Source organism: Dysidea avara, chromosome 10 (genome assembly GCF_963678975.1).
Source record: "Dysidea avara chromosome 10, odDysAvar1.4, whole genome shotgun sequence".
NCBI lineage: Eukaryota > Metazoa > Porifera > Demospongiae > Dictyoceratida > Dysideidae > Dysidea > Dysidea avara.
Genome location: NC_089281.1, coordinates 15,904,575 through 15,923,382, shown reverse-complemented (window position 1 = coordinate 15,923,382; position 18,808 = coordinate 15,904,575). Strand labels below are relative to the sequence as shown.

The 18,808-nt window shown below is 38.7% G+C and overlaps 5 protein-coding genes across 7 annotated transcripts in view; 2 read left to right on the top strand and 3 right to left on the bottom strand.

The window, feature by feature from the left end:
* The window catches only part of LOC136237286 (uncharacterized), an 85,310-nt gene extending 77,656 nt beyond the window's left edge, over positions 1 to 7,654 (bottom strand). Inside the window, exons 1-3 of the mRNA XM_066027632.1 lie at positions 7,348 to 7,654; positions 1,622 to 1,735; positions 890 to 988 (exon numbers count right to left, since the gene is read on the bottom strand). Of these exons, the coding sequence (XP_065883704.1) occupies positions 890 to 988; positions 1,622 to 1,735; positions 7,348 to 7,386 (252 nt within the window). The 5' untranslated portion in view covers positions 7,387 to 7,654. The remainder of the gene's footprint in view (positions 1 to 889; positions 989 to 1,621; positions 1,736 to 7,347) is intronic.
* A 79-nt stretch (positions 7,655 to 7,733) lies between these two features.
* On the bottom strand, positions 7,734 to 9,989 carry LOC136237290 (superoxide dismutase [Mn], mitochondrial-like). The gene is made up of 5 exons (XM_066027636.1): positions 9,654 to 9,989; positions 9,488 to 9,604; positions 9,327 to 9,433; positions 9,037 to 9,109; positions 7,734 to 7,990 (listed from the first exon to the last, which is right to left on the bottom strand). Exons 1-5 carry the CDS (start codon positions 9,937 to 9,939, stop codon positions 7,845 to 7,847), a joined length of 729 nt encoding a protein of 242 aa, XP_065883708.1. The 5' UTR covers positions 9,940 to 9,989; the 3' UTR covers positions 7,734 to 7,844.
* LOC136237289 (uncharacterized) lies at positions 9,967 to 12,601 on the top strand. The gene is made up of 5 exons (XM_066027635.1): positions 9,967 to 10,721; positions 11,218 to 11,396; positions 11,716 to 11,859; positions 12,101 to 12,223; positions 12,408 to 12,601. Exons 1-5 carry the CDS (start codon positions 10,035 to 10,037, stop codon positions 12,550 to 12,552), a joined length of 1,278 nt encoding a protein of 425 aa, XP_065883707.1. The 5' UTR covers positions 9,967 to 10,034; the 3' UTR covers positions 12,553 to 12,601.
* A 550-nt stretch (positions 12,602 to 13,151) lies between these two features.
* Positions 13,152 to 15,961, bottom strand: LOC136237291 (centrin-3-like). Of its 2 annotated transcripts, none has more exons than XM_066027637.1 (5): positions 15,918 to 15,961; positions 15,622 to 15,815; positions 15,455 to 15,569; positions 13,363 to 13,554; positions 13,152 to 13,305 (listed from the first exon to the last, which is right to left on the bottom strand). In XM_066027637.1, the coding sequence occupies exons 2-5, from the start codon at positions 15,772 to 15,774 to the stop codon at positions 13,262 to 13,264; spliced, it is 504 nt and encodes a 167-aa protein (XP_065883709.1). In that variant the 5' UTR covers positions 15,775 to 15,815; positions 15,918 to 15,961; the 3' UTR covers positions 13,152 to 13,261. The 2 variants fall into 2 exon arrangements, with proteins under 2 accessions (XP_065883709.1, XP_065883711.1); XM_066027639.1 differs by lacking the exon at positions 15,918 to 15,961 and adding an exon at positions 15,884 to 15,909.
* The window catches only part of LOC136237287 (uncharacterized), a 10,149-nt gene continuing 7,287 nt past the window's right edge, over positions 15,947 to 18,808 (top strand). The window contains exons 1-2 of one of the 2 annotated variants that reach the window (XM_066027634.1): positions 15,947 to 16,034; positions 16,400 to 16,491. In XM_066027634.1, the coding sequence (XP_065883706.1) occupies positions 16,018 to 16,034; positions 16,400 to 16,491 (109 nt within the window). In that variant the 5' untranslated portion in view covers positions 15,947 to 16,017. Of the gene's footprint in view, positions 16,035 to 16,075; positions 16,269 to 16,399; positions 16,492 to 18,808 lie in introns of those variants that run through there. The other variant, XM_066027633.1, reaches the window with a different exon arrangement.

Below are 18,808 nucleotides of genomic sequence, written 5' to 3'. Positions count from 1 at the left end.
TTTCACGAGGTGACCAATTTTTAACATTAAATTTCTCTCACGGATTTATTGCTCATTGAAATAAGTGCTTTTACATGCTAAATGGAAGCAATGAAATTAGTTTCAATTATGAACAGATAATTTTATATTGTGTAGTGAATCTGGTGGCTGCAGCTTTTAAAATTGCGGCTTGTAGAATGAATCATGTATTTGGCTAGAACTTCTCATTAAAAAATATACTTACTAATTGACTTTTTGGTAAAAGTAGGACTGAGACGAATATTGAAATTTACCTTCGAATATTCGCTAATAAAATGTTCGAACATTTGAAGCTTCGGTGTTAGCTTTCAAGTTACAGGTTTTCTTGTATTTATGCACATCCTTCTTAGGTTTTACCTTTCTAAATCTATTTAATAAGTTTGTAAGCATTTGGTAAGTGCATAGCAGCAGTACTGAATGACGCGATCGATCAATTGTAAATGGGCGTGTCCGCTATACTGCAATCATGCACAGGTAAACACCAAGTAATGGCTAAAAGTACGTTTTCTATACTCAAATATTTTTATTTACTTTTATTTATTAAGACTTTACAGCACAAGTGCTGAAGGTCTGTAGGACACCTGGTCCTACAGCCTGTTTAAAGTTGTTACATAAAGTGTGTTTGTAAAGGTGGAGAAAGGAGAAAAAATTCATGACTGGACCTGGGCAACCTCGAACCTGCAGCCATCAAATTACTGGACAGACAGGTCACTGATATGACTCATGGATTAGTATCTGATACTGGAAATGATCACATGACCCTATTAACCCCACCCCCTAATCTCCACAATACACTAAGCCACTCCCTCTACACTAATATATCAGTAAAGCCATATAACTCATACACTACATCACATCATACACTACTCACAAAGTCCTTAGCATTAATATCAGCACCCTCCTCCAGTAATAGGTGGACTATGTCATTATTACCATGTTTTACTGCCAGGTGTAGTGGAGTAGTGGAGAGCTGTAGGAATACAACAGTTATATGGCTTTACCACATCACAAACTAGTAACTTGGTGGTCTAAACTCAAAAAATGCAAATCTGTTATGTAGAACAGACTATTATTGTTGTTTATGCGTAGTATTATTTGTATTCTTATGCATCTGTAATTATTGGTGTGTTGTAATTAGGATAGTTCAGTTGTTGCTGTACTTTAATTAGAACAAGTGCATGTGTAAGTTGTCGGTTTACAGTTATTAGTTTACTCCAATACAACACATGACTGAAACCCAATACTCTAATTCAACAATTATTTCATAATCAAGGATCTATATACCACACTTGTCCACACCAACAACATTTGATGTTGATCACGTTCCATACCACACACAACATGACTGTTAGGTGATCATCACACTTGATACTGGATGATGACCAGTGAGGTAATGTGAAGTGTTCCTGGACAAGATGTTGTCAAGGTAACACTCAAATAATTAATACACAAAATATTTGAGTGTCACTATTAAGAGTAATGGTTGCATGATCAATTCATAAAGAGATGGCTGCTAACTAATAAGCAGTGTGGACACACCTCTGTACTTACATTTCCATATATGGACAAATTGCACATTATCACACTACACAATATCACTCACTCCAGATTTATCTTTAGCACTAGTACAATTCACATCAACTCCATGAGTTATCATTTCTTTTAACATAGTAATATCATTATTCTCAACTGCTTGTTGGATCGTGTAACACTCCTTCTGTAGTGACATCACAGATCATGTGAGCTAATTTATTTATTTTATTACACAACCCACTAGTGAAGAAGATGGTCATTATACCAGAAAATTGGAGAACTGTTTATCAAATACTCCAACACAACTAGTCAATAACACATACTGGTCAGTCTAGGAGGAGTCACCATGTTTACAGGTGAAGGTGTGCATACTTATCCTAAGTCCCATCTGAACCCAGGCCAGTCTAGGAGGAGTCACCATGTTTACAGGTGAAGGTGTGCATACTTATCCTAAGTCCCATCTGAACCCAGTGGTGGGTTTCTGTGGTTTTGACAGAATCCAACTTTTAAAGTTTGTTCGGTGGCAGTCTAACTAGCTTTATTTATTGCTGTAAATTCATCATGGCAAAAAAACTGATTTCAGTAGCATGTATACAATTGCATTTAACTAACATCCATCAGTAACACTAATTTTCACCTCCTAACAATCAAAATACTCTAATAGAACAGTCAAGTAACTAACTGTTCAATCAAGCTTAAGCGTAGTCATAGCAGTCTTAATTTTTGTCCTACAGCTAGTTTGCTCAAAGCATTGGATTTTTAAGTATAGCATAAAACATAATCTCTAAAATCTCAGATGCCTTACTATTTTTATCATTTATATCACATTACAGTAGAACTCTACTATGGTTAACCCAAAATGATACTGAATTATTTGGTGATAAAATTTAAGTGTTTATGTAGCATTTCTAGTTTGGGTAGCATATATTTAAATAGGTTTTGCCACACCCAAGAATATGTGCTATCCAATTAACAGTTACATTGCTCAGCAATGGTTTGTGTTTTCAATGGGTAATGACTTGCTCCATTTGAAGCCGGTCACAGAATGCGGTTACTAGTGGGTCATTTTTGGTAATCAGAACTGGTGATGTGGGATGAACTGAACACAGAGTTAAGGTGCCAAAGCCAACGCTCATCAGATCCCACATAGAGATTTTGCCTGTTACCAGGTATGTTAGCTAATGCTTTTATACCAGCACAACAGAAGCAAGCCTAATATGTCTTCTATGCCACTGCCTAAACAGGTTCCAACTGTTTCTCCAGGTCCCAGCTGTGTAAACTGTTTCCCAGTTAACACTTTAATAATCTTTCCATTCAGGCCATAGGTAGTGTAAAAAATACTACACTACCTACAGTCAAATACAAGCAACACACCTAGGGATATAACATAGCTAACATATCACAATGAGCTATAGGCAACACTAAAGACCAAATAGTATGAAGTCAGGGGGTGAAGCTAGACAGATGTCAAGATACGTTCACTAGTGCATTTATGCAGGAAACTAATTGCACCCCCAAAACCCTAGACATTTGATCAAACACTCATACAGTAGTGCCAACTTGACAATGGAAGATTCACAGAGAAACCTTTATGCTAAATTTACAAAATTTTGCAATCTTCACTACTTTATGCCACAGTAGCACATGCTTACCAAATTTTTAGAAATGACCCAACACATGTCAGTTACACCAAGGTCAACATTCTGGTCCATGTAGTTTTCATTTTTAGTACAAACACTAGGAAATCAAAGGAATCATAGAAATAAAAAGTAGGAGGTCACTTTCAACTGCAGATATATTAAGCCATATCTGAATTAGGGAATAAATGTCCACTAGTATATCTTCAGATGTAGATCATTACTTTATGATCCCTTATTAAACATAGACATCATTGTAATTGTTAGTTTACTTTTTTATCGGTGAACCAGTGCATACTATACCAAAAGAAGGATGGTACCAGACATACCATAAGGCATGCCCCAACTACATGTATGAATTACAGTATACATGGCATGATTAGCAGGCATTGTGTTGGCAAATTGGTAATGAACCATATTTATTGTTTGACTGTTACTTTGTAAATTGCCAAATGGTTGCATCTAGGCAAAGTATACTGGCAGGATCTTATTTTGGTAAACACAGCTAAAATTTGCCAAATTAAAATCCTCACTAATCCTTGTGCTGTCAGCAAAAAGATGAGACACAAAGGTAGACAAAGCTAAGTCAGTGATGCATGTATTGTACATACTGTGGTATGCCAAAAGGCACTTGTTGGGCTGAAACGACAATTAACAGTGAAAAATCAAGCCCATAGCCTTAGTTATTATTGAGTTGCACTTTTCTGAAGGCGTCAATTAGTTAGTCAATCAATCAGCAAAAAATCCACTGAATAATTGGAAAAAAAATTGTAGCAACTTATTGGGAGTATTTCGGGTTTTACTGAAGGCACTTTTGGGTTTGATTGTACCTAACCAATACTGCCAAGGCACCATGAAGGTATTTCTGGTCAACATTTTTTGTGAGAAAGTATAAACCATGATTCTTAATATCCAGTACTACTGTACTGCATGATGCTAATTCAGTAACTATCAAGGAGCTGTGAGAAAAAATAACTGTATCATCTTTGTATGTACATTGTATATTGGTGAGTGCATTCACTCACATTTTTTTACGGTATCAAATACAGTGCACACAACATATACATGAATGCTGTCAGGCTCTGTATGTTATTCGACAGCCTTAGTGAAGACAGTGAAGTGATATCGGAGATTTCAAAAGTAGATGAAGATCGAGATGAAATTCTACTGTATCTGTTCAAACCACAGACACCTGGGACTATAGCAAACCTGAAGACAAAACGATGGTAGTAACAGGTGGATCTGGCAAAGAGCGAATTAGAAATACAGAATGGTACGAGAAACGGATTATATTTGATGCATTGACTTAGCTATCATACATGCTGTTTGTTCAGCCAGAAAATCTGTAAAATTGACAAAAAGAAAAATCTTTTGGTTGGTGCAGCTGTATCCAAGCAGTAAGCCAGCATCTTAAGAGTGATTCAAAACTTACGGCGCAAAACGTGGATAGACAAGTAGTTGCACTATACGTGTGCTTCCAATTCAGGTGGGGTATCTATATTTTGAATAAGATGACCAAAGTCTCAAACTCTGCTTCTCAAGAGAATAGAAACTCTAGATTAGTTGGAATATACAACACCTACAAGAACAGCACCCATAAGATTAGGAAAGCACTCCTAAGATAACAGTGCTCCCAGGATTAGGAAAACCACCCCTAGGATTAGGAACAGCACTCCTACTAGGATTAGGACACACATCTAGAATTAGGGCATCGTTTGTAACTGTTGGGTTTGAGGTTAGGCCAGGCAAAGTAGATTCAGCCAGTTCCTCAATTTTGATGTGGTCAGGTGGTCATCTTTCATTATTGAGTATTGAAGGAAACCACCCAAAATCATAGCTACAGCAAGCTATCTGTCACTCCAAGGACTACCACCTTGCACGATCAATCTTCTGTGTGACGCCCACTTTTAAACCATCGCAGTTTAGCTTGCTTCCATAATTGTGCCGTAAAACACCTTATAAAGTGATCAATAATGCATGGACAACGCCCATTGCAATCAATCGATCGCATCATTCAGTACTGCTGCTATGCACTTTTTTCAAATGCTTATTAAATAGTTAAGAAGGATGTGAATATGTTGCAAAGAAAACTTGTAACTAGAAAGTTAACGCCGAAGCTTGTTCGAACATTTTATTAGCAAATGTTCAAAGGTAAATTTCAATATTCGTCTCAGCCCTATTTTAGATAAGTACGCAAGGAATTTTCAACTAGAGTAGGGACCATAGCACATTGATAAAAATTACTAAAACAATCTGGAGTAGTGCACAATATTAAATCACAGTAAAATGATAAGAAGTGTTATATCCCTACTGTGTTCAAGATACCATAATGGAAATGCATAGTAGGGATATAACACTTCTTATTGCTTTACTGTGATTTAATATCGTGCACTACTCCAGCTTGTTTCAGTACATTTTTTTGAAGTGCTATGGTCCCTACTCTAGTTGAAAATTCCAAAATTTTTGTGTACTTGCTAGTTAACTTTTTATACAAAATTATTATGACTGGTGAACCCACGCATATCGCATCTGAAATGGCGCCATGTGCCCCAGCTATATCAATTATTGTCTGAAAAGTAGAGTATCTGTTGTCAGCTATGTTCAACCCATTACACAGCATTTCTAATCAAGAACTGTTTGAAAAGCACCTCTGCAATCCACACATACCGAAGTAAGAAATGGTGCCGCACGTCTCATTTATATTAATTATTGTCTGAAAAGTGAAGTATCGTACGTTTTGTTGTCAGATATGTTCAACCCATTACACAGCATTTCAAATCAAGAACTGTTCAAAAAGCACCAATGTAATCAAAATAGCCACTATGAAAAATACGGATGATTTTCATTACGAAGGGAAGCTATTACATGCTACCGCCAAATCACACGGCAACACTTTTTGCTGTCAGCAAAGATGAATGGAACACAAAGGAGGATACTGGCAAGTCCATGAAGAATGCATTGTACATACTGCGGTATGCCAAAGGCACCTCTCGGGCCGAAGCAATGTTGAACAGTGAAAAATCAAGCCCGTAGCCTTAGCCGTTATTAAGTTACGCCTGTCTGAAGGCATCAGTTACTCAGTCAGTAGAAAATAAATGTATTTTTTAAATTCCGTAGCAACTTGTTGAAAGCATTTCGGGTCAATCTGAAGGCTTGTTTGGGCTTAGTTTTGGCTGCATCATCATCGTCAAGAATAATTGAGGCTGGTTTTTGGGTGATATTATTTCATGGGCCATGCCTACTCCTTTGTGGTCCCTACTATACAGCACTATCATACTGTATGATTAGGTGCCGAAACTCTAAATAAAGAATGGACAATCTTGATTTTGTTGCTTTCGTTTTCCTAGATCGCTCCTGGTGTATGCCTGTGCGCAGGGCCGCCGACAGGGCAGGGGGAAACTAGTCTCGCGTGGCCAGACCCTTTCCACGCAGCCGCTTATCGATTTGAAAGAAATTATAAGCGCCGCGCTACAAGGGTCTGGAACAGTTCACATATTTAAAAAATCTACAATCCCCAGAGGTTGGGGAGTGTAAATTGGCTCACACGATCCCTCAATCGCCAAAGTAGTCTGATTACTGAAGAACGAGCTGAAGAAAGCCTCTGGGGATGACGACTATCGACCCGTGTGGGTTTTGCCTTCTACCTACTACTGAATCTTCAACAAGTACGGTTGAATAAAGACAAACAAGCTCAGTTCATCTCGAGGTAAAAGGAAAGTAGGCGAAACATTTAAGCGGAATTGCCGGTCAGAACAGACTAAAGATTCAAGGGAACACACGTTGCATTTTGTACCTTCGTATTTTAGGTGTTACCCAGTCCATCAATTGTCACCAATAACGTGTCAAAAAATTTCATGTTCACGAACTATTCCAGACCCTTGTAGCGCGGCACTTATAATTTCTAATCGATAAGCGGCTGCGCGGAAAGGGTCTGGCCACACGAGACTAGGGGGAAACTGGGGCAATCTGCCTGGGCCCCAGGCCCCAAAGCTACATTAACTGTAGTTATAGAGCCCCACATTCTTGATTTGCCCTGGGCCCCCTAAATTCTCTTGGCGGCCCTGCCTGTGTGTGTGTGAATTTCCCAAGTGGAATTTCCCATGGGAGTGGAGACATTATAAGCATGTGACATACAAAACCATATAAATGCGTAACATACCTTAGTGGGACGTCTCTTCGGTCTCCGTTGTGGATCCATGGTCTTGAGGCATGTGAGGGCGGATCACCCTCGCCGAAAAAACCGCGCCGTATGAAGTAATCAACGAGGTAGTCACTGCCACGAGACTAGTTCTGTAGAACCATCTACGACCGGGAGTAAGAATCAGACGGCAGTAAGCCGTCGAGAGGATAGTTCATACTCAGATACTGCAAGCGTAGTCAGGCGCCTTAGTAAACTAACTCGTTGCTGCAAAACGAGAATTTACGACAAACTGATTTAGCCAATCAAAAAATCTTGATTCCGGTCGCCTAAACAAAGCAGTGGTGCTGCCAGATCTACTTTCGTTTCAGATTGTTGATTTTATTAGGTACGATATTTACCTCAAATCAAGAGTCCATAAATTAATTAATGCAGAGATGAATATTTGTACTCACACAACACTAGTTACACCACACATAATTTATTTCTTGGATAAAACATAAAAATTGTTTGATGAACTACTTTGCTGCTTCAGCTAGTCGTTCAGCAACATTCTCCCAATTGACCACATTCCAAATGGCCTTCACATAATCTGGTTTGACATTTTTGTACTGCAAATAGTAGGCATGTTCCCACACATCAATCCCAAACAGTGGAACCAAACCTGAAACAACACAGGATGATGATGTATACTATTATGTAGTATTCAAATAGCAAAAATATTCCATGCCCTACTAGGAACACAAGTACAGTGTTTGTGCATCTTGGTTGTCATACAAAAAATTCTGAGAACTCGCGTGAAAATTAACCAATGATAGGCAGCCAGACTTTCAAGTTCTTACAAAGTATACGATTGGCTGTTTTTCACTTGCCCACCAGTAAAAGGAATTGTAACTGACAACTGTCTTGCAATCTACTGTACCCATTTGGCTTGTGTGAAATATTTACGTAGCAAATTGTTTTGCTAGTGCACAATCCCGAAATGAAATTACACAATTGACCACACTGACCGAAATATCATGAGAGCATATTTACTGAGCAGAATATTGATAAAGGGACCGAGTTCTACATTTTTGTGATTCTGTTAGGGAAAACAAAACCTTAGTATCACTAAAGATTTGGGCACAGCAAATTAGCAATTATTTTAAAGTCACAATCATCTATACCTGAACTATCTATAACACTTTAAACTATACAAGAAATGCATTTCTATACTTCTGTTGCTGAAAAAACAACAACACTCATTTTCGTTCCAACTCATAAAGGAGAAAATTTCATTTTCATGGGTACTTACCCAAAGAATTGCAGTAGGTAAATTCACATGAAACCAGTCTCTCTTACTAGTTAAGCTTCAATAAGTTACATGATTACCTTGTGAGTTGTGACACACATGTGCATGCTCTACTAAGCTTCCTGGACTAATTTGGGAATTCGGTGAACTTACTGAAAACCATATTATAGCCATGGCTAGTACTCCCCCCACCTCATTGTGTGTGAGCACCTATAGTGTAACTACCACTTACGTACATGCCATTCATTCAGGTACATCTCCCCCCTACTCACACACACACTCATGTATGTTTGGTTTTAACACACTCATGATCAGTCACAAAAAGGCTGATCCTTAAACCAGCTCTCTTCCTCAATACAAGCCCTATATACTTCTAAAGGTTTTGTACAACTATCATGTATAGTTAGTATAGTCAGTACCTGTAGTAGGTTGGAGAGGATCTTGGTTTGTACATGTTGCCAGTTGTAGTCTCTTCTTATCCTTGTTGTACCCCTAATATGATATGACACATCACTACTGTACTTGATATTGAGAATGAAGACTGTGAATAGTACACATCTATACACAATTACCCTAGCTCCTATATGTAACATACCTTAAGGTCAAAATTATTGTCATAAAATTACACTGCTTTAATTAATTAATTAATTAATATCAGGATGATGGAAGGTGCGTATAATTTTTGACTAAACTGTACATTCTCCCTTACCAACCATCCCCAGCCTGAGCCCTGTACAGTCACAGAAGCTGCTGACAGTTGTTCCTGCATTGTCTTGACCGACCCAAAGTCTCTCTCAATCAGAGCCTTTAGTTCACCTACAAGTACAGATAAGTACACTTATGTTTCTGACGGCAAAGCATCTTCCAAACTTGTTGGTCCTCCAGTAGAATTTGGGGTCAGGTTAGTCCAAAAAATGGAGTGATTGATATGACCTCCACCATTAAACTTCAGTGCTGGTTGGAGAGCAATGATCGTGTTCACGTCACCTGTACAAACAGTACACGTGTGGTTTGCACTATATAGAAAATCAAGTACTTTTGGCAGTGGCCTCTTGAAGTTTCTCCTCCGCGGCATTCAAGTTGTTCACGTATGTTGCGTGATGTTTGCTGTGGTGTAATCGCATAATCTCAGTGGAGATATGCGGCTCCAAGGCATCATAATCGTAGCCTAGGCCGGGTAGGGTATGCTTGCCATGCCCGTGGGCCATCGATACAGGACATGACTGAGCGGAAGATCCACCAAAGCTAGTAGGTGCCAGATGAAGAGCCTCCCAAACAGCAGGTAGTCTAGATATCCTTCCAGCAGCCATTAAGCGAAACATGCCGTGTTCACGTGTTTACCGTTTCGAACAAAAATTTGAATTTCGAAACGCCTCTTGAACTTTTTAATCAAATCTATATTTTTATATGCGCTAATATGGATTTCTATTTTGTTGCTAAATGTGCCGACTTTGAAGCACTCAACACTAGTCACACCACATGCGAGTGGGCCAGCAGAAGACATGAGACAACTACAAGCCCTCACAAGCTACTCCAGGAGTGCTACTCAACTGGACAAGTTTTCTTAATCTTCAGTGTAAATGAGAGCAAGGGTTGGCAGGGGGTGGCCAAGTTAGCAACATCCCCCACCGAACTTCCTGACAAAGATGGCTGGCACCGGTTTAAGCTCATTTGGCAGCTAACATTTCCTGACAACCACAGAAATGGGCTACCATTTAGTGAAACAGCTGATATGGCAGTACGCAAAGATAATGGAGAAATCTTGCTGCTAAGCAAGTGTAGAAACTATACTCAGATACCTGCAGACTTAGCCACAAAGTTGATTGATAAAATGAAGGCTTGTTGCCAGAATATTATTGTACCTCCAAAACCTCCCAAACCTGCATTGTTTACCCTGGAAGAAAGTGATAAATCTCAGTTTGAGTTACTGTGGGGTAAACTTAATCAGGTGGTTGAAGCTAAGGGAAGGATTTTGATGACATGTCCATTTGGTAGTCAGAGATACAATCTAGCCAATGAGAACAGTGACATGGACATGTTTGTAGTGTACATGGCCAGTACGAGGGCCCACCTCTCCCTCACCACACCTCCTCTGACAATGAAGGTTTGAGTATGAACTTGTATGTGCATATAGTATTCTTTTACTATGCACAACAATGGGCCAGTCACTCAATTGTAGCAGAAAGATTAATTATACTCTGATAGAGCAGTCAAACACTCTAATATAACAGTCAGTAATTCTACACATAAATGGTTATTTTCAGACAATCATATGGTATCTCATAACAATCTGAAGGTTTTTGTTGCTTGAACAGCTTCATGTTCCCTTACACGACTAGACCCCTTGACAATGAGCATGCATGACTGCTGAGCATATACCATAACATTACACACCAGGGGTGGATCCAGACTTTTGGAAAAGGGGATCAAAATGAAATGACACTACAGGGAAGGCGAGTATCCAAAGCATGCCAACCTAGGAGGGTCTGCCCCCTCTCCCCCTGAATCCACCGCTGTTACATACAGTACTAGTTGTAATTGTTCCATAGATACCGTCACATACTGTAGCGGTGTAATTTACTACTTCATGTTCTTGTTAGAGCCATGAGGCTGATGTGGCTGATTTCACTGTAGTAGAGGTGAAGAGATTCTGTGATCTGGTGACATCTGGTGATCCACGATCAATAGAGACATGCTTTCTACCCTCTTGTGTCATTTATTTATCATCAGATGAGTTCAAGGAATTCTGTGACTCATGTAGAAAGTTACTTCTTACCAAGTAAGGTTCTTGTACACTTACTACAGAACCAGATGTCTGACAATTAAGGCTTTTGTAATTTCATAAATAGTTTCTTGAAAACAAAAGGCCCAATACCTTGTGTGTATTGGATATTCAATGCAGTGTGAAGCCGAATTTCACAAACTCTATTGTAGTATTACCATGTGGATGTGTAGATGAAGCTGAAACAAATATTTCTAGTATTTAAGTAAAGCTGGTATTTTAGTAAAAACTTTACACTAGACGATGGTTAGATTTAATAGTACTTAACTGTTCTTGCTGTATCATTCAGTACATATTTGGTGTATATCATTTATAGAGAACTAGTTGCAAAGTATCTTGGTGATGCTCTGGGTACTAAAGGACTGAAGTTACTACACAAATGGCTAAGCCAGTCAGTGCCAGATCAAGGGAAGATCAATAAACTATTCTACATTGTTCTGAGGAACCTTGTACTGGCAAGGTATGGTTGGATATAGGGATATGCTATTACATAGAAATTTTCTATATGCATAACTTGTGCCAGCAAAAACTAAGTCATGTTTTTCTAAAATTATACCTGTTGGAGTAAATAACAACCAATATTGCCTGTGATTTTGACTACTATCTACGTACATTATGGACACTTATATCACTATATTATGCTATAATATCATGTAATGACTATCGTGGCATCTCTATGTTATAACAAATGTTGTGTGCAGGCAGGTTGCTAGAGGGGAGGAGCTGCAGCCACACCTCCTAAAGGACTCACCTGATTGGAAGTTGCTATTGGCAACTAGGGCTGGCCAATATACCAATGAAGAAATGGAAGAGAGAGTCGCCAAGTAAGCCATGATATTGTTGAAACTATTGTCAAGAAATAAGACTTGGCATTACTTAAAATACATGATAGATTTGTGTCTTTTGAACGTATAACACAGAAGTGGTTACACTGTACACTCTACCATGTGACACAGGAATAATATCTAAGTTACTATCATCCATGCGAAGCATATGTTATCATTGCAGACTGAAGAAGGAGGTGGAAGGTTTGGTGTCCAGTCCATCATGTCCCTTACCTGATCACTGTGATGTCAGTCAAGTGGAGAAGTGGCTACTGAAGATAAGATGTGCTGACTTGTGCAATGACCCTAACTTTCCATTCACTAACTAGCCGTGTGTGTTACAAGTTTCAACAAATTACTATTATTTTTACAACTGTAGCTGTTACAACTGTTGGAACCTCTCTATAGTGGACACCTTGGGGCCAAGAAATTTTGGTCCGTGTAATGCAGAGGTTTGACTTTTCCTCATGGAGCCAGACCCGTTGGTACCAAAATCTTTATCCTTATTCTTAATCCAGAGAGTTAAAGTGGGTGATAAAAATTCATGGAAAATTTATTTTCACAAAGTGCTTCAAATAACACAACACACACTGTAAAATGTCTAGGTAATGAATCACTGGTAATCTTAGCAGTTAGAAGAAGATTGAACATCTTTAGAGCTAGTTACTGCTATTTAAGAATTAGGCAATAAAATGGCTGCCAGGATTTACAATCAATAGTTCAGCAATGTGTCACCTTGTATTGTTCTACCATTACTGTGTCACTTTGATCTTCATAATCTGATTATCATCAAAACATTCCCAATGGAAGTCTCAAGTGATGTATGCTTACTATTCATGGCCTCCATGCTTGTGCAGTGTCTACAGTATCCCATTAGTGTAGCTCTAATGGTTTCCTACACATGTGTCACAATACAACTGAAAACAAATCTGTAGATGAAACCTGGAAGGTTAATTTGTAGTTACACTGTACAGTACTGCTTATAGCAGGTATAGAGACACATAATAGCATGTGTGTATGTGTGTGTTACAGTTATCATCATGTATCTCCAGTCATGATGGACATGAATTCTTCTTGGCTAACTATAAAGTACAAGCAAAATTGTACACTCAACATAGTTACCTATAAGTGTCCCTTACTCTCTCCATCATTGTCCAGATCAAATTCTTCAATCATTGCTCTTAGTTCTTCCTCTGACATGTTCTCACCAAGCTCACGAGCTACTCGTCTGAGATTGCGTATGCTGATCTTCCCCGTGTCATCATCATCAAACAGTTTAAATGCTTTCATGATCTCTTCCCTTGGGTCCCTCTCCAGTATTCTATCCGTCACTGTAATGGGCATGATGTGATATTTGTTACAGTGCAATCAGGTCAAGTTACAAGATGAAGTGTAAAAACCTGGGAATTGGTATCATGGCTGTGTATAGCTTTAATTCTTACATGAAATGAATATAACTAGGATCTTATAAAGTGGTGCCCCTTAGGGTATTTATAAGTACCTCGTTACATTGCATACAACTGCACTGGATATATATATATATACATGCACACAAATCATAACTGCCATTGTTACATGGTCATGCCTACTCAGTGGGCCACCTGTACACTACTCAGGTGCAGCTGAGTGCTGTGAGTCAGTGCATGCTTGGACTAGCACCTTGCAGAAGGCTGTACCATGTCTCGTGAGTGAAGGTGCAGGCATCAGATATCCATTTCTCTTTTTGCAGTTACTCATGTAAGGTCCCAAAGTAAAGCTACACAACACATATGTGTACATCCATACCTGCTCATCTACACACGTGCATGTGAAATCCTACCAGCCCATAATACACATGGTTGCAATAACACTGCCACTACAATGCATGACCATCGTAAGAGCACACATTCTAGTGCTTGTTTTCAGTATATACGTACACAGTCAACACATAGGAGGAAGAATGGGAACACAGTAAGCCGGCACACAATAGCAGCCAAACAAGACTAGCTGCTGCTGTCAGAATACATAGTAAAAGTGTGAGACTGGGAAACTCTTGATGTCTAAACAACTTTATTCAAATATCTCAGATGAGATATTAAAGGTCCCCATTGAGCAGTTCTTGAGACACCTGATGAGATAGACAATAAACTCGCACAGCAGGTTTCAAGGAACCCTTATACCAGTTAAACATGCTGGGATACCTGGGAAAGCACTTAAAACAGTGGCTACCAAGACGAAAGTTAGGCTCGGCTGAGCAGAAGGTTTAGCTTGGCTGGTTTGAGCAGCTCTAGTTTCTTTTGATGAGAATCATGTGCTGCATTTGAATGGTGTGTAAGCAGATATCTTATTAATTATTTGAGACAAAAAAAGACATGTATTTTATCAGGAGCTCATCGAGTCCGTAGGACGAGGGAGCATGTAACTCCGCATACTCACAACGTAAACAGCAAAATTCAAACATGGCGGACTTTTCTTAACATAGTATATTCCTTATATAGTAAAGGTTGTATCGTAGGGTAAAGAATTACGTAATAATCATGCCACAAATATGCAGCGCCTGGATTAATTCGTGAAAGAAAGGAATGGCAAGGAAGGAAACGTCGAGGAAAAGGCTTAACTAACGGAGTGAAATAGTGACAAGATGTTTTGGAGACTGCTAGGAAACATTCTTGCTTACCGCGTAATGTAAGTGGGCCGGCTATCAGTCCACGGCGGCAGCACAGATTATCTGCAGTAAACACTGACGGAATCAAGTTTCATCGCTCACTGCTGGAGCAAGAAGACTACAGTATAACTATTGTGCCAGTAGTAATAGGTTTAGCGAGCATGCGCGGTATGTGTTTATCCTTATACGGTTATTGTTTAAATTACTATTAATAAATTGCGACGCCATGTTTGAATTTCGCCGTTTACGGAGTTACATGCTCCCTCGTCCTACGGACTCGATGAGCTCCTGATTTTATATATGCATGAGTGATTTATATGCATGAGTGACAGGTAAATGATACTACAAAACAACACGCTCTCAAAGTTGCTAGTTAAATGATTTACATCTATCTAAACAACCAGGCATATAAACTAACAGAAACACTGACCACTAAGAGAACACCAACTCTAAGCCTAACTATCATGAGCATATACCAATGGGGTGAGCTATGTGACTTGGTGACCATAGCAACCAACAGTTTGCAACACAACCATCATGTACTCATTGTTAAGGAATAATGTCAGTATACATTTCACTTTACTTACTGACTTCTGAGAAATCCTGAAAGCTGATTTTTCCTGTACCATCTCTATCATAATCCTTGAGAATCTTCAGTACATCAGCTTTCTTAACATCAAATCCTAACGCTCTCATGGCAACCTAAAAACCACAGCTGGTTAAAGATCACTTCTAAATAATGTACACTTCTTGCCTTTAGCTCGTGATAATCAATATGCTGGTCCTTGTCAGTATCAAACAGGTTAAATGCTTCTTGGATCTCTTGTTTCTGCTCGGCACTCAGCTCTCTACGTTTCTTACGTCTCGCCTTGTCGAGGGGAAACTGAGAGGGCAAGCCCAGGCTCATCTTCCAGCAAAGTTAGTAGAGAACGTTTGTTTTGCTTCCAGCTAGTGAGAGACACACACAGCGAGTTAATGCAATGGTATGCAAAAGACCAGACAGTGTGATTTTGCACCTCGTATAGCACTCGTCAAATTTTAAAAACTTACCGCACAATGCAACTGCACCAATTAATTGGAGACAAACATGTGACGTCACTAAGCAGAGAAGAGAGCAGCCAGGTCCGGTCACTACCTGATTGTTGTAGGGATGCTGAAGCAGTGTATGTGAGATGTGTTTGTGTTGTAAACACAGCAATTGGCACGTTTTCAGTGTTGTTCTCAAGTTTCCATCGCATGACTGTCATGCATGCATAATTTCGCTGCTTCAGTTGAGAATTGTCATTATTAAATCACTGCTATAGCTAGAGATAAGTTACTCGGCTACTCGTCGTTAACAATGATTGTTGTTCTACAGTTTGTCGTTGTGTTGTTAGCAAGTTATCATACTATAGCTGAATCGTAAGTATATTTACACTCAAGCTAGCTATTTTAGCTACCTAGTGAATGGCTAGCTAAATAGGTAGCGGCTTATACTTCGGTATTGGTCTCTACTGTGGAATTGTATTGAATGTTGCTCCTGCATTTTCTAGAAATTTGGTGTTTATGCATCAGCCAAGAGATGTGGAAATATTTGAAGGCAATGATGATACAGTGACTTTCATGTGTAATGCTTCAAGCAATGGTATGTGTTGTGCTGTGTGTATAGATTTATGCATCAAACCATCAGTAGTGATAAGAATATTGTTTGAATAGAATACAATCAAAGTATGCTCTCCGTGCTCAGCAGTAAGCTTCATGCTAATCACTTAAACTTTCTGTACTAAACTGTAGCTCCTGGGTAAATGTGTGCCACTAATGTTACAGTGTATGTGGGTAAAATCTGGAAAGATCATAAACAGTTCACACATACTGCTAACGTAGCTTGCTAGCTACGTATATGGTGAATTGGCAATCACACCAACTGCATACAATTGTGTAGTCCTTGTATGTATAATTACACTCAGTTCCCTGTCACAGTAGAGCAGTTTATAAAATGTCCTGTGCTTTGTATGTATGATGTATAATATCCAGATTTGTACGTTTTTGAATCAATTGTGTACCCACATGTACAGCTAATTGTAGGCCAACATTTGGCATGCATGTTGTTAAATCATATGTCTTGGTACCCATGCAAGTAAAAAACTTTAGGCTAAAAGAAGGTTTTATATGAAGAATAAAGACTACAAAGAATGAAAGCACTTTGTTATATGCTCGAGCTAAGTTAGCTTCCTTATAAGGCATCCTACTTGAAGGGTGTGTGGTGTGTCTCTGAAACTCTACCGCTGTCTAAGGCTTTCCTACACAGTATGGGTGGCTTTTGACAAAGCTCTTATCATTGGCTCCATATTTTAACAGGAGTTGTGAAGTACTTCAACGTAAGCAAATCATTGAAATTCTTTGGAAACTCCATGGAGCTATTAATAATTATATACTCACCAATAATTGGCCATCATTGAGTTATTGAATAGCATGACATCACCTGGTTTTCTTCTTTCATGTAACTAACATGTGTGTGACCTGCTTGGCTTTTGTTAGTATATATATATATATATATATATATGTTTTGACATTTGCGGAACAAACTGTATTGGCAGATTACTCCTATTACTGGACAGACATATGAAGTAGTTTGCTTCTAAAGGGACATTCTTTCATTTAATCATGGCAACATGCAAATTACATGCTATACTACAGAGCTACGCAATTGAAAGCGTTTTGTTCTATTTACCGCTAAAACAGAGTGGAGATTTACTGCCAGCAGACAGTGATTAAAATGATGCCTGCTATTATAATACCTAATTCTAATTGCTGTTGCATGTGTTTTCCACATAATTATTATGATGTTGTTATGTATTTTGTTTCATGGCTCCAGAGCACCCAGTAGAAAATATGTAACAATTTTGTAATGGTTTAGGGTGCCCTATTTTCTGTAAATAGGATATCTTCTAGCATAGCTGTGTTTGCAGGGAACTGTAGCAAACACAAGAAAAAAGCACTATACATTGGACAAATAACAGCCATTTCCCCTAGCATCCTGAATGTGAATGACTAAAATAAGTAACCTGTAGCATAAGTTGCCAATTATCAGCAGGTACTAATTATCGGCACTTGTCAAGTATAGTGACTACAAGATATATGGAAGCTACCCAGTACCACAATGGGCTGTTATACCCTCTAAAACATTTCTTACAATCGTTTTCATTCAGTAATGATTGTTGTTAGAACACTATACAAGCTATACTGATTAACCATGGAATTGCATAAAAATAATTTTATATTGAAAAGCAGTATGCTTTTGCATCTAACCTGAATGTCTCTCAAACAGCTGGTCTCATCTTCATAAAACTTCTGTGTAACGGAGTTATCCAAGGACTACACCTCCCATAAAATTTCACAAAGAACCAACGAGGCATCATGGAGTTACATACAAAATCACACTTTGTGCTGATAATTGGTCAATCACAGAAGTACAGGTGCCGATAATAGGTACCCAATGCCAATAACTGGCACACGACATGCATTGCGATTTTCCTTATAACAAGATGTTCACTCACGTGAGATAATTAAAATTTGGTGCGCTAGGAGACGGAGGACTGCTCTGTTGAATGGTTCAAACCAGAAGTTCATACGTCAGAGAATTAAGGAATTACAATTGCTTGATGAAATGGTGCCGATAATTGGCGACTTACGCTATATATGATTTTTTAAATTCCCATACATTATCTGTGTGAGGGGGCAACAGTTATCTCCTTCCAGGGCCCTCACATAGATCTATGTGAAAACCTCAAATTCAAAAAAAATGTCATATTATATGCTAAAATAAATCTTACAACTTGGAGAAGTTACTTTAGACTTTCACACCTACAAATACTGTACTTAGGTTGCTAGGGGTAACGGTTATTGTTCATGAATTATTATGGAACTTGTCTATTGATGATTTCAGATCAATAAAAAATGTG